The 14,341-nt window shown below is 37.8% G+C and overlaps 3 protein-coding genes across 3 annotated transcripts; 1 reads left to right on the top strand and 2 right to left on the bottom strand.

The window, feature by feature from the left end:
• Nucleotides 1-549: 549 nt before the first annotated feature.
• Nucleotides 550-2,665, top strand: LOC106418365 (pentatricopeptide repeat-containing protein At5g44230). The gene has a single exon (XM_013859054.3). The coding sequence runs from the start codon at nt 586-588 to the stop codon at nt 2,587-2,589; it is 2,004 nt and encodes a 667-aa protein (XP_013714508.3). The 5' UTR covers nt 550-585; the 3' UTR covers nt 2,590-2,665.
• BNAC09G18060D lies at nt 2,629-4,600 on the bottom strand. The gene is made up of 6 exons (XM_013859055.3): nt 4,217-4,600; nt 4,067-4,124; nt 3,885-3,965; nt 3,529-3,804; nt 3,310-3,451; nt 2,629-3,237 (listed from the first exon to the last, which is right to left on the bottom strand). Exons 1-6 carry the CDS (start codon nt 4,411-4,413, stop codon nt 2,750-2,752), a joined length of 1,242 nt encoding a protein of 413 aa, XP_013714509.3. The 5' UTR covers nt 4,414-4,600; the 3' UTR covers nt 2,629-2,749.
• A 5,108-nt stretch (nt 4,601-9,708) lies between these two features.
• LOC106416568 (zinc finger CCCH domain-containing protein 61) lies at nt 9,709-11,209 on the bottom strand. The gene has a single exon (XM_013857501.3). It carries the CDS (start codon nt 11,105-11,107, stop codon nt 9,974-9,976), a length of 1,134 nt encoding a protein of 377 aa, XP_013712955.3. The 5' UTR covers nt 11,108-11,209; the 3' UTR covers nt 9,709-9,973.
• Between the last annotated feature and the right edge of the window lie 3,132 nt (nt 11,210-14,341).

The raw sequence follows: 14,341 nt of genomic DNA on the forward strand, positions 1-14,341 counted from the left end.
TTAAAATACTTTAATATATGGGTTTAGATTTTAGCAATAACTGTTTAAGATTTAGTATTTAAAAGATAAAATTGAATTTATAAATTTATATAAATAAATTTTAACTTTTATAAATGATTTAAAATGTTTATTTAGTTTTTCTTATCAAAAACTTAAAATATTTATGAAAATTGTTATCTTTCAAAAGTAAATTTGAAAATTACTCCACAAATTTAATTATTTTAATGGTGAAAAATCATGCGACCACCACTAGTGATGGCCTTAGACCATTTACAATGTATTTTGCTATTTTCATCTCTAAAATAGATGAACTCTATAATAGAGATGGAATATGCTCTAATGTATTTTTCTAAAATAGCAATCTCTAAATGTAAAGTAAAAAAATAGAAGAATGCTATAGAGGAAAAAATAGAAATCTCTATTATAGAGGAAGAAATAGAGGTGAGTTGGAACAATTTCACCTCTAAATACTATTATAGAGGTGAAAATAACTATGGGTTGGACATGCTCTTAGCTTTACATCTACCGTCGTGTTGGAATTACAATAAAATCAAAATAAATTCAATTCCTCAATTCAGTAACCGCATGCACGGCGCCAGCTCCGGTATCTCGTCGGCGATGACGTTGGCTCATTCTCGCCGATTCTCCACGGCGCCTTACCCCGTTAACATTAGCTTACTTTCTAAACAACTAATTCAGCTCGGACGCATCAACAATCCCGATACCTTTCCAGAGATCACTCATCAGAAAGAACTCAAAGCATCATCTCTCACCTCGAAGCTCGACGACTGCACCGGCCTCGACCAAATCAAACAAGTCCACGCTCACGTTATCCGACAAGGACACGACCAAAGCTGCTACATCATCACCAAGCTAATCCGCACGCTCACCCGGCTCGGCGTCCCCATGGACCCCTACCCTCGCCGCGTGATGGAGCTTGTTCAGTTCCGTAACCCCTTCCTATGGACGGCGGTGATTCGCGGCTACGCGGTTCAAGGTAACCTGTCGGAAGCAGTTTCTATGTATGGATGCATGAGGAAAGAAGGGATCACTCCTGTTTCTTTCACTTTCTCCGCTCTTTTGAAAGCTTGCGGTTCGGTCGGGGATTTGAGTTTAGGTCGGCAGTTTCACGCGCAGACGTTTCGACTCAGTGGGTTCTGTTCTGTGTACGTTGGCAACACAATGATCGATGTGTATGTGAAATGCGGGTCTATGGAATGTGCGCGTAAGGTGTTCGATGAAATGCCTGAACGGGACGTGATATCGTGGACAGAGCTTATAGCAGCGTATGCGAAAGCTGGGGATATGGACTCCGCAGCGGAGCTGTTTGAAAGGTTGCCGAAGAAGGACATGGTGGCTTGGACAGCGATTGTTACGGGGTTTGTGCAGAACGCTAAACCTCAGGAAGCTTTAGAGTATTTCAATAGAATGGAGAAGTCAGGAGTTTTACCTGATGAAGTCGCTGTGGCCGGGTTTATATCTGCTTGTGCACAGCTTGGAGCAAGCAAATACGCGGACCGGGCTGTCGAAATCGCTTTAAAATCTGGTTATTCTCCTAGTGATCACGTTGTTATAGGCTCTGCGTTGATAGATATGTACTCAAAATGCGGAGATGTAGAAGAGGCGGTAAATGTGTTTGAGTCGATGAACAACAAGAATGTTTTCTCTTATAGTTCTATGATCCTCGGTCTCGCTATGCACGGGCGTGCTCGCGAGGCTTTAGATTTGTTCCATTACATGGTAACGCAGACCACTATAAAACCAAACACTGTTACTTTTGTCGGTGTGCTTACGGCTTGTAGCCACGCGGGACTTGTAGACCAAGGACGTCAAATATTCGCGTCTATGCAACAAACATTCGGCGTTGAACCAACGCGTGACCTCTATACCTGTATGGTCGATCTTCTAGGCCGTGCAGGAAGGTTGCAAGAAGCACTTGAAGTGATTAAAACCATGTCCGTGGAGCCACACGGAGGTGTGTGGGGCGCGTTGCTCGGCGCCTGCAGGATCCACAAGGATCCGGACGTTGCAGAGATCGCTGCAAGACATTTGTTTGAAATTGAACCAGATGTTATCGGTAACTATATCTTGCTATGTAACGTCTACGCTTCAGCTGGAGACTGGGAAGGTGTTTTAAGCGTGCGGAAACTGATTAAAGAAAAGGGTTTGAAGAAGACACCAGCGGTTAGCTGGGTTGTGGATGAGAATGGTCAGACGCACAAGTTTTTCCCGGGAAACATGAACCATCCGATGTCGGATAAGATTCAAGAGACGTTAGAAGAGCTTGTAAAGAGATTAACTGTTCTAGGATATGAACCGGATTTAAGCTCTGTACCCTATAATGCGAGTGACGATGAGAAGAGGTCGATACTGATTTGTCACACCGAGAAGCTGGCTTTAGCGTTCTCCTTGCTCACTACGAGCAGAGATTGTGAGATAAAGATAATGAAGAATCTGAGGATGTGTCAAGATTGTCACACGTTTATGCGTTTGGCGTCGGAGGTTACAGGGAGGGTGATTATAATGAGGGATAACATGAGATTTCACCACTTTAGGAGTGGGGCTTGTTCTTGTGGTGATTTTTGGTGAAAGGCTAGGTTATACACACCAAATTCGATCTCTGAGAAGTTATACAAAATGGATCTTATTTTATTGATTTTATTTAGAGTCTCTGCGAGGGCAAAAAACAAATACAATTCGACTGCAAAAGTATGTTGAAGAAACACAAATGGTACGCACAACTCAGATGCTACAATCTCGATCTACGTATAAACCTCTTCCCTTGTCTCCTTTTAGACCGCCCGGTGGTTTCCGACAGCTTAACATCCCAATCCTCGACGTTCTTGGGGATATAAACATCAAACAAGATTTGACCAAGAACACCATTAGGCTTAACTGCATCCTCGTCGTTTTGAGCACTGGACAAACGAATCAAATCTTGTTTATGTTCATCTTGCACAGACCCACCGTTGCCCACGTAGTAACCAACGGTGCTTCGAGGCACGAAGAAATGATCAGTTGTGACAAGTGGAGTTCCGTTGAAGCTTCGGTTAAGACCAGAGGTTGATGCCCCAAAGCTTTGAGTTGTTGGCTCTGTCATATCATCATCACATTGAGTCTCTTCTTTCATTGCTTCTCTGTCAAGACTTCTTGTCTTCTGCAAATAGACCGAAGCTGCTTTTGACAAGAAGTCGGATACAGCTGCTTTATAGTCCACTTGGTTGTAACGATAATGACCTGAAAAAAATGTAAGTTACAGAACCTGATTTGGAGAAAATATATTTGACAAAGTTTTAGTAATAGACTAACCAACGTGAGGAGAATCATTCCATTTAACGAGTTTTACATTTCCTCCTAGCTCTTGGAGACGTGTGGCGAAATTGTGTATGGTTTGGTAAGGAGCGAGGTCATCGTTTTCAGAGCATAGAATGAGATAAGGAACTCTCATTGTCTGCAACATTCAAGAATGCAAGTGAGATAAGAGGTAGAAACCGAGATCATAGCCGACATATGTAAAAAACTGCTTACTATAGTAGAGTAAAGAGTCTGCCAGAACTCGGCCCGCTGTGACTCAAACCTGTTGAGGAAAACATAATCGAGACTAGAAGCGATACCATTGGCTGCCCATACAAATGGTTTAGGTGGTTTAGACATTTTGAGCGTAGTTGGATGAACCGCAAATCGAGCTCCCAAGTCGCTGGTGAAATCCACAGGACATGAGTCATAGATAAACCCTGAGATGCAGTTTCTAACCATTCTACAATCGTCCTGGTTCAGTCCTGTGTCGCATATCCCTTCAAGTATCTGCATAGATATATACAAAAGCTCAATCTTTTTTTCCTTATCTGAATATACATCATCAGAAATTCATTAAAAACACTTACTTGAAGAACCTTATACATACAAGCATTAGGACCACCTGAGAAAGAAGCAAACACTAAAGGAACTGGCTTTGCCTTGAGCTCCTACAAGTTCCCAATCCAAAACATTTATTATTACTGTTCTCTACTTAGGGATTTGAGTATCTAAAATAAAATAAAAATGTAATAAGACAAAACATAATCACCTTTACAAGTTCAGACACAAGATCAGAAGCTAGATCCGCAGCTTTGTCCGGTAAGAACCTATACATGTAATAAAACCCCAAACAATTTTAATGAATAATGAAATTAAGGAAATCAAAGAACAGAGAAAGTAAAGAGAGAACACAACAGACATGTTGAGGAATTGAGAATGGCAAACGAGTGAGTCCCAAAGAAGAGAATCATAGAGATCGACATGGTTCTTGAGATTGCGTTCTTCGCTAGACATCCAAGCGAATACCACAACGATCGCTTCGCAACTTCCTCCTCCTCCTCCTTGGTTATACTTATTCCTCTTTCGCCAATAGTACTTTCCTCCATATCCCCACATCTTCTCTTTATCTGAGTTACGGTTTTCTCTTTGTCAATTGACTTTGAACATGATGAGAGGAGGGCACAAGCATCGAGCAGAGAGACGTAAAAAGACGAACAAGATAGAACGAGCAGATCACCTTGGCTTATCGCTTGCCTTTATTAAAAAATAATATTTAAATTGATAAATCTAATTGTTAATAGGAAGGATATCTTGTGGTGAGTACGCTTTCCCTCTTATAGTAATTTCGCAGTATTTTGAAATAAACAAAATGAGTAAACAAACACTCTTGCATTTGTCAAATACATTTAATAAATCCAAAAATCTCATTGAATTGCACATAACGAAAGTTTAATTGGACACACGATTGCTTCGGTTGCCTTCACCATATTATGTAATATGTAGGATCACATAAACAATTGTTTAACATTGAAAAAGTATAAATATCATGCTTTTTTTTTGACTAAAAATATCATGCATGTTTAGATAATATATTCAGTTTTACTATAATTTAAAAAGAATCTGGCAAAGTCACTCTTCAAAACGTAAAATTTAGTAGTGGGCAAAAAAAAAAGGAATGCTTCTTATCAGCTATCAAACGGCCCGGGTGGATAGTACTATGATATAGTAGAGATCAAATACACAACATTCTATCTTTTTATAATAACATCTCCTGTCACTAACAGTTCTACAACTGTCTTTGTGTTCCACGCAATTCTTGTAGCTCACACTAACACATGATATAGCACATTTCTTTTCATTTTTGACATGGTTGACTTTGCACAGTCGGTTGACAACATGAGATAAAATGTAAAGTTGTAACTGGAGACAGAAAACAGATTGTTGTCTTTGTAGTCAGTCAGTCGGAAGAAACCAGAAATAATCCTCTCTTTTTTTTTTGTTTGCCAGTATTCATCAGAGTTTGCTAGATTTTTGGATAATCCGGTGTAGCTTCTATCAGGCCAGCTCAACATTTATTTGGGCACTGGACAAAAATATTTTTAAACTTTTATTGTTTATATTTATTTTTTTTAACCATCAACATATTTATAAATTTGTGATAAAAACTAACTTATGAACATATGAAATATTTTAAGGCCTTTTTTCAACTAAATTTAGAGAATATATATAAAAAAATCTATCAAATACAGGAGGCACGAATTTGGATCCAGTGCCATCGCACCCTTTTTTCTCCATGTTAGCCGGGCCTGACTTCTATAAACATCAAGTTTCAAAAAAAAACTAAGTCCTTTCTGCAAATCGGTTTATGCGCCCGATCTGTTTCAAACTTTCCAATTTTCATTTATCCATTATAAAAACAAAACAGCTTTTAGTTGAGAATATAGTTTTTTTTATAACCCGGGGTAACTGAACTCGAAGGTCCGATTAATCCTTTGGGAACCGCCCACCGGCAAAATGCAAGCTTGACTGTTCTACGTGGGAGTTAGATATCCATGTCGTCTGGCAACACATATGGATCAATCTAGATGGTAGGTTTCGAACCCGAACTGTTTACTTTTTTGAAATTATCGTACCACCAAGCCGCAAATGCGAGGTTAGTTGAGAATATAGTCTTATAATAATTCGGAAAACTGAATTTCTATAACAAATAAACATGCATGATACTAAAAGCATTCAATTACAAGAAAAAAGATACGTGGCGCGCTCTTCTTACCCTATTTTCTGACATGGCAAAAGGAGAAGAGAATTACGGTATTTTTTATATTAATAAATTATACAGTTTTTTGGGTCAAAATTCAAGTATACAAATAAATTTCTGAATGTTAATACATGAAGTGAATGTTAACATAAATCTTAAAGTATTGCACAAATGTACAAATTCATTGTCATTAATTAGTAACATATTTTGAAAGCTTATATAACTTTTTGTCGCAGTTTATACATTGATAATCTTATCCAAGCTACAGTTGTTGTATATGCCTACATGAGTATTACTAATACTACGCAGGCTTATCAAACAACTAACCAAACCGCTACCCGAGCTGCCTAGCTAGAAGAAAACAAAACTCAGTTCGCATTGTTATATAATAATAATAATAATAATAGTAATAATAATAATAATAATATACTGTAACCAAAGAATTAGCTGATTTGGTCGGCAAATAAATGAAACCTTTGAGAATCAAAGATATTGCCGGAGCTGCGTTTGGAGAGAACATATTCAATATATGATCTTCAAAATTAAAATCAGTATCAAGAGTGATTTTCAAATTTCTTTTACTTATATAACAAAAAAATTAAAATCTCCGAACGGAGTTGAGTAGGTAGACTTCATCCAGCCCTTCAGGAAATCTTAAATAGTTCCAATAGCTTTCGACTGTGATCCTATTTTCAAAACCTTATTAGCCCATAGATATTCTTTTTTTTTTTTTTTTTTTTTTTTTTTTTTTTTTTTTTTTAATAAGTACTTATATTATAAAATCTGCTCGAAGAATCGGGAATCAGATACGATTACAAGCTTGTTTTGAACAAAATGTCGAAATCTAACTATTACAAGCCTAGCTTCGCCCACCCACTAAACCCGGCACGTTCCGCTAAGTTGTTTTTCGAAGTCATTCGATATCGGTAGCCGTTCTCAACCATCAACATAATTCTCGGGAATGTGAGGTTCTCCTTGTTTCCTTGGATGCCGGGAGTTCCCTTAACGTTTCCGGAGTAGCTAGTTTCCGATGATCTCCACAAAGCTCATAACTTTCTCTGTCAATGAAGCTCAAGACAGCCAAAGGGGAGAGTTCAAGTACATACCAATGCCTTGCTAATGCCACCAAAGCCGGGATGAATGAAGCGCCACACGACGCCTGAACCGATTCCCAAAACGAGTAAGCACTCGCTTCAGCCATCAACGAAACCTGCAGAAAAGTGGGTTGTCTCCACCGCCACATCCTGTAAAGCAGTCCCTAAAACCTGCAAGAAAGTCAGCTACACCACCATAGAACACTACGGCGCCGGGATGTGAGCATTGACGAGATGCTGACTCGGAGACGGCAAATGACTCCCGAGCACCGCCTACGCATCCATGGCCTTTGAGAACCAAAGGACCAATTCCTTGACTGCTAACACTTCATCCCTTGAGCCAAAGGAATGATACAACAATTAAGTCCAAGAGACTTAAACTCCTCAAGAGAAGCCGTCGCTAAACTCCCGGAGAAAAAACTAAACAGGACACCGGGAATGAGAGTTCCGAAAGAGTTGTGGTGCGTCTTGAAACCTCCTTATGGCCATAGACGACCCATCAAAACGTAACCAGAAACACACACACGAGGAATCAAGCAGGACACTTTCACCACGATTACATCCGCTGTCAACCTAGCCTCCAACACCAATACAGTACCGGAGCACTCTTGATAACGGCGAATGGGTACCAGAATCTCTCCGACCCGAAGAAACCCTAAGCAACCACCACCATTACCGAACAAGCACGGGACACAGGATCTACAGCAGCGAACCACCACGAGCCCAGCCGTGACAAGACCCAGCGCTGTCACTCCACGACGACAAACACCGGAGAGATCCGAAGAGAGAAAAATGAATCACTCCAAAACCCAAAAAAACCGACTCTAAACCGCTCAGCCTCGCTGTACTCTCGCCGCAGGTCCGGAGAAGGAACCACCTCGACCAGAATCAGCTCCTCGCGACTGAAGCTTCCGCCAGTCTCTGCGAGCTCCATCCTAGAAACGCGAGCATATCGAGCAAAGGATGACAGATGCGATCGAGAGCAAAGGTGAAAACAAGGAAAGGGGAGAAGAGACCCCTCCGGCCCCGGTACTCGCGCGGACGCGCCGGCCGTACGCCGGAGGGTGAGATGCACGCGTCTGTGTTGTTGTTTGTCGAGAGAGAGTTTGTCGGTTCCTGATTTTGGTTTGGTTTTTACTTCTCTAGCCCATAGATATTCTATATCTGTCTAAGATGTATACCTCCACCGTAAAACAAGTGAAGGTACTACGCGATCGAAATTATTGAATATTTATTTGCGTATGTAGGAAATGGACCATAAAAAGAAGAATTGATGATAACCAAGGTACATAACATATATATGAATGAAAAGGGTACATAGTTAGGTTCAACTAATTAAAACTGCATATATATATGGAGCGAGAAAAGATATGTGATATGATGCACTTTAACAGGTTTAAAATATCAATGGCGCAGCACTCAATTTTGGATCTAGGTTAGATAGATTGATCCAGCAACTATGAACTGTGTTAGTCTTTTTCTAACCAGTGTTGAACGCTTTATATAGCAAGATAAACTACTTTTTTTATAAATCCTGGAAATGATTCTGCCTGAATTCATCTCTACGATCCTATATAAGAAAATGTGGTTTTACTAAATGTCATGCATGTATATACGATGTAGCCTAATTAAACATTATTTCATTCACCGACTAAAATCTAATGCTGCAAACATGAAGAAGTTTCCTCACATAACTTTCAACGGTTTGATCTCTCCTCATTGTATTATTCATCTACCATGTTGCTCTCACCTCAAAGGGTACACTCCATCAGAAAAGTCAAGAAAAAGATAAGAAGTGAAGTACATACATGATACAATGCACCAAGAAGAAGTAAATAGTTCGAGGTTCCATGTACCACAATATTTAAATCCAAGCTTTATTAGGGCCCGATTTATGGTGTTATTGGCCCACTGTCCTTTCTTCAACATATAGATGTATATACGTATATGTAAATCATTCATGATAGTGATATATATGTCTCCGAGGAGACATCTAAAGGACTAATCGACCCATTGAGATGAGAATGGGAACTCAGTATTGGTGGGTCATGCGGTCCGCGTGACACCTTCACACCCCGACACCATTCACTTTTGTATACTTGCTATTATGTTTATCTATTTATGTACATACAATGCACATGATCACATGTACGTAGAGATGTAAATACACATGTATATATATTCGTATGTATACGTGTAATGAACATTTCTTTGCATGTACAGCTGTCATTTGGATAAGTATTTCTCCTAGGAAACAAAGTGCTCTCGGAGTGGGGAAATTTGGATTTTTAATTGTACGTACGTTAGTGTCATAAGATTGAAGATTTCTTTTGGTGTAAACGATAGAAATAGTAAATTTGCTCCACAATCAACAAGCAGGACCTAGCAATAACGTTATCCTCCACTAAATATAGTCGACCAATGTTAAATCTTTTTTTTGTTGTCAACGACCAATATAAATCACAATGCTAACAATTCACTTTGCTTAAACTAGCACAAACAAAAAAAAAGAAATTTTACACATTCTGTATTGCACACTAATGAAAAGAAATAGACAAATAATTACAACATGTCTTTTTTTAGTAAAGAGAATATTTTGAAGTAAACATTACATAGGAATTCGATCCCAATATAGAAGATATTACAAGTTCCAAGATTACAATATCACAATAGAAGTTATGGACTTAATTTAAAAATAACAAAGGAACGAAAAAAAAGAGAAAAAAAAAATCAAAGCACGAAAAATTAACAATGGCTCACGACGGAACTCCGGCGCCGTACCTTCCTTACAGTCGGAAAAATGTCTCCGATTATGATCACATTCTCATGTCAAGAGATCGTTCACCCATCCAAGATCAAGATCGCCACTATGACCCACCTCAAAGCTATTCTTACCCCTAGCTTCCGCCGCCGCAGTTGCAGCCACCGTGAAATCGCTTAACCGGCCGCCGCGTGGTGTGAATTCATCGCTGAAGAAGCTCGGCGGCGGCAGCTGACCATTGAGGTAACTTGGAGTAGAAGAAGGTGAAAATGCATATTTAAAGGAACTCTGTTGTAACTGGAGATCTCTATCTCCGACATCAATCCACGGCGGAAGACGGTGGTTGTTGCTTCTATTTGATGAGGCAAGCATGGTTTCCCCCGTGGTAACCGGCATGGTGACAGGAGACGACGAGGAAGCCGCCGCGAGTGCTTCCTTGAAACTAAATGAATCTAAAGAATTAATCAGCTCGTGTAGAACTTGCTTGTGTGCCAAGGCGGAGTGCCGGCGGCTCATCCGTGAAAATACGGCAGATTTATTAGCCGGAGATAACGGTGGAGATGACGTCGGTGATCGTGATAAATCCAAGAGAGTGCTCGTCGGAGAATGGGAACAAAACACACAACAACGATTATTCTTATAACTCAACACCGAGGCCGGAGATGAAGCCGCCGATCCACCTCCGCCGGAGACAAAGTTTTCTGACGGCGGAAGAACTCTAAGCTGACGTGGAGAGTGAGCAAAGAAACATATTTTTCTCTTACAATGCTTACCATCTTTACAAGCTTCCGTACGGTAACGACTAGGATGGAGCCAACACTCGAAAATGCCGTGCGCGAAACCGCACATATCACCACGGCTACAATCGCCACCGTTGCGAAACTCGGGACAAACTTCGCCCGTGTAGTGATACCGGCGAGGGTCACGGCGGCGAGCCTTTTCGCCGGGATGAGCGAAAGGACAGTCGGTCCAGTCGTGGCTACGGCTACGCGTGCACCGTCGGATCTTGAACTCGTACATCCGGAAATGGTCGCCGGCGTAAGGATCGTCGGAGTCAGAGTCGTAACAACAGTCTTTCTGAGCCTTGTCTTCAGGACAGGGACTTGAAGGAGATACGGCGGAGGAAAGAAGCTTTCTCGGTGGAATATCCACCGTTGGTCTACCGATGTGGCCGGAGTTGTGATGTTCGACGTCCATGTTTACGTGGCCAAAGACGAGAGAGAAAGTTTTGTTTTGTTTTGTGTTTTTTTTTTTTGTTCCGGAGAGAGATTGGTAGAGATAAGTGTAAGATAAAATGAGTAGACAAGATGCTTTATTATCTATATATATGCGTTAGTGTGTAGTATATATATCGAGATTAGCCTAAAAGTCAAAGACTCAAAATGTATAGTATGATGTAAAATAAATACTACGTTTTATAAAGCTAAAGGCGATAACAATTCGGGGGATCATATTTAATTTGATATATACTCCTGTTAATCAGTGTACGCTCAAAGAAGGTGGTAGGTAGTAGATTTGTAGTTTCATGATTTATATTAAGAGATCGCTATGGAATTATGATCCGGATTTAACTTTAGTAGAATGTTTGCCTCAAATCTATCTATCCTACTATATAATAGCAGCTAAATTGGGGCTTTTTAAGCTATGCCACATAGGCACAAATATTCTCATCCAACCAAACTGCCATGTCATTCCGGATTGGGCTTGGATTTTAAAAAAATTAATCAGCTTTGCAGCCCTTTTGACCCATCGTGCAGCTGTCTCGATCCCATTTCGCAGTCCAGCCCATTTACCCAACCCTTTGTCGATTCTATTTCATTCGCAAGCCCATCCCATTTTTTATACAGATAGCAAGTTTATTGTTCCATATATGATTCTTAGTATTTGAATATAACATATAAATCTAATAATATTAAAATATATTTTGTTTTTGTTAAGGGTAGTAGAACATGTGATCTGAAAACTGAAGAACTAAAATATAAAAAATGAAAATTATATGATATTCATAAAATTTTCCATCTGCTTTGTCTTAAAAAAAATTAATTACGTAACTAACATTGCACGATGTTACGTACAAACTTTTGTTAGCTTTTATTTTGTAGTTTTATGATAATTACAATAGTATACATAATGAGAATGAATAATATATATAGAAATTATGCCGTTAGTTATTGAAACTACTTTGAAAATTTTAAATTTTTATTTTTTATTTTATACTATTTTAAATCTAAATCTCAAATCCCCACCCGTTAATTATAACCCTAAATAACCACATCACACTAAAATATTTCATTTTACTAAATTTAATAAGTAAAATGACACTAATACTCTAGATATATTAAAAATTACATTGAAAGTGGAATAAGCTTACATTGAAAATGGCTACCCCTTTCATGCTTCTAAGGAATTTAAATCAAAAGAAAGGGTTATGCAATGGAACACGTCTGATTGTTCCTTACCTAGGTGAGCGTGTTATTAGAGGTGAAATAGTTACAGGCTCTCATATTAGACATAAAGTGGACCTTCCAAGAATCATACTATCGGAATCAGTAACTAAACACCCATTCACCCTTGAAAGGCGGCAATTTCCAATCAGGCTATGTTACGCAATGACAATTAACAAAAGTTAGGGTCAGAGTTTGAAATGTGTCCTATTGTATTTGCCACAACCCGTTTTCATCCATGGACAGCTCTATGTTGGTTTTTACCGAGTTATTACCCAGTCAGGCCTCAAAATTATACAAGAAAAGGATCAAAAGATAGGAAGAGTTAAAAACATAGTCTACAAAGAAATATACAACGGTCTACCTCGCTCCCCTAAAAAAATATTATTTTGCAACACAATTCACAACACATTCCAAAAATACTAAATTCCTTTCTCTCTCCCCCAGAATCACGATCAGATGCTCACCTACAGCAGATTCCCCGGAATCACGAACAAATTTCTATACCATAAGATGCAAGTAACCAGTAAGTCTGCTGACCAAAACTCTCCGAACTCAATAATGAATTTGTACTAACAAAATTCTTTTATAATAATAGGCCCGCTCGCAATAGAAAATGCCATCTTTACAAAACCATTCACAATATACTTCGCAAACATCATCTACGTCTTATCTTATTTTTATTCCTTTTCGTTAGCTACCAAACTCTATTCCCTTTGGACAATTACTTATTTATACTGTCAAACTATTTAGTTTTGAACTATGTCAACTGGATAACGTTCTCTTTGGATTGGATTGGATTGCGTTTACACAGGTACTAACATTTTATTAAATAATATTTGTTTTAAGCAATAAATATATAATACAATAATTTTTTGTAGATCCAAAATGGTACGTCTAACCATATGGGACAACGAAGCGGCTAATTTCAGGGAGTTAAATCACATATCTACCATGAAAAACCAAAATCGTAATCATCACAAGTATCATTCCAAGGTTACATAAAAGATAATAAACTAAACAAAAAATTTATGTCAAACTAAATGCTTACAAATATTACACTTATACAGAAAAACTATCACTCACAACCACATCAGGATCGCACTTTTACTTTGACACCGACATTGATATCATACAACGCTTCTAAAAGACGAATAAACTGCTATCATAAGCCTGATAGCAAACGACACCACTCAATACTCAAAAATACTCTTTTCTCCTATAAAATTTGATTGCTCAACACAATATATTATTCAAACTCACTTTTGTTTAGAAAAGAAAAACTGATCACCGCATCACATTCAAACAAAAACTCCATGGTTAAATCTACAACACACAAAATTAACAAACACTTTTTTAAACTAAAAACTACTAATCAAAAATATAAATTTTCTTAATTTGAACATGTTATCCGCGCGTAGCGCAGACACCGAATCTAGTTCTATTAAAAAAGAGTTATTATTTTTATTAACCGTAAAAGTTATATTAGTTTCATTTCATCACTTACATCTACTTGATTATTTCCATTAATCTATTAAATATATAAAAATTTGAAAATCTTAATAGTTATAAAATTTAGTAATAAATTTATTTAACTATACATTTAATTGCTATTTTCGTTATAACAAAATCTATTTAAAAAAAATCTAACAAAAATTTTTTTTTTTAAATCTAACAAAATCTTAATTAAATTTTGAAATATTTTTAAAATTAATGCATTGATTAATTTAGTAATTAATAATATAATATTAACTAGATGTTATTTATGAAACAAAAAAATAAAATTCTATGCTATTTCTAAAAAAATATAATTATATTCTCTATTATATTAAAATAGAAATAATATATGAATTAATATATTTTATTTTTTTAAATACTTCTATCAAAATAAATACACCATTAAAAATATTAGGTTCATAAATTATGTAATATTTATACAAATACAAAATTATTGAACATATGTTAAACTTTTGTATCTACAACTATA

Source organism: Brassica napus, chromosome A9 (assembly GCF_020379485.1).
Source record: "Brassica napus cultivar Da-Ae chromosome A9, Da-Ae, whole genome shotgun sequence".
In the NCBI taxonomy this organism is placed as follows: domain Eukaryota; kingdom Viridiplantae; phylum Streptophyta; class Magnoliopsida; order Brassicales; family Brassicaceae; genus Brassica; species Brassica napus.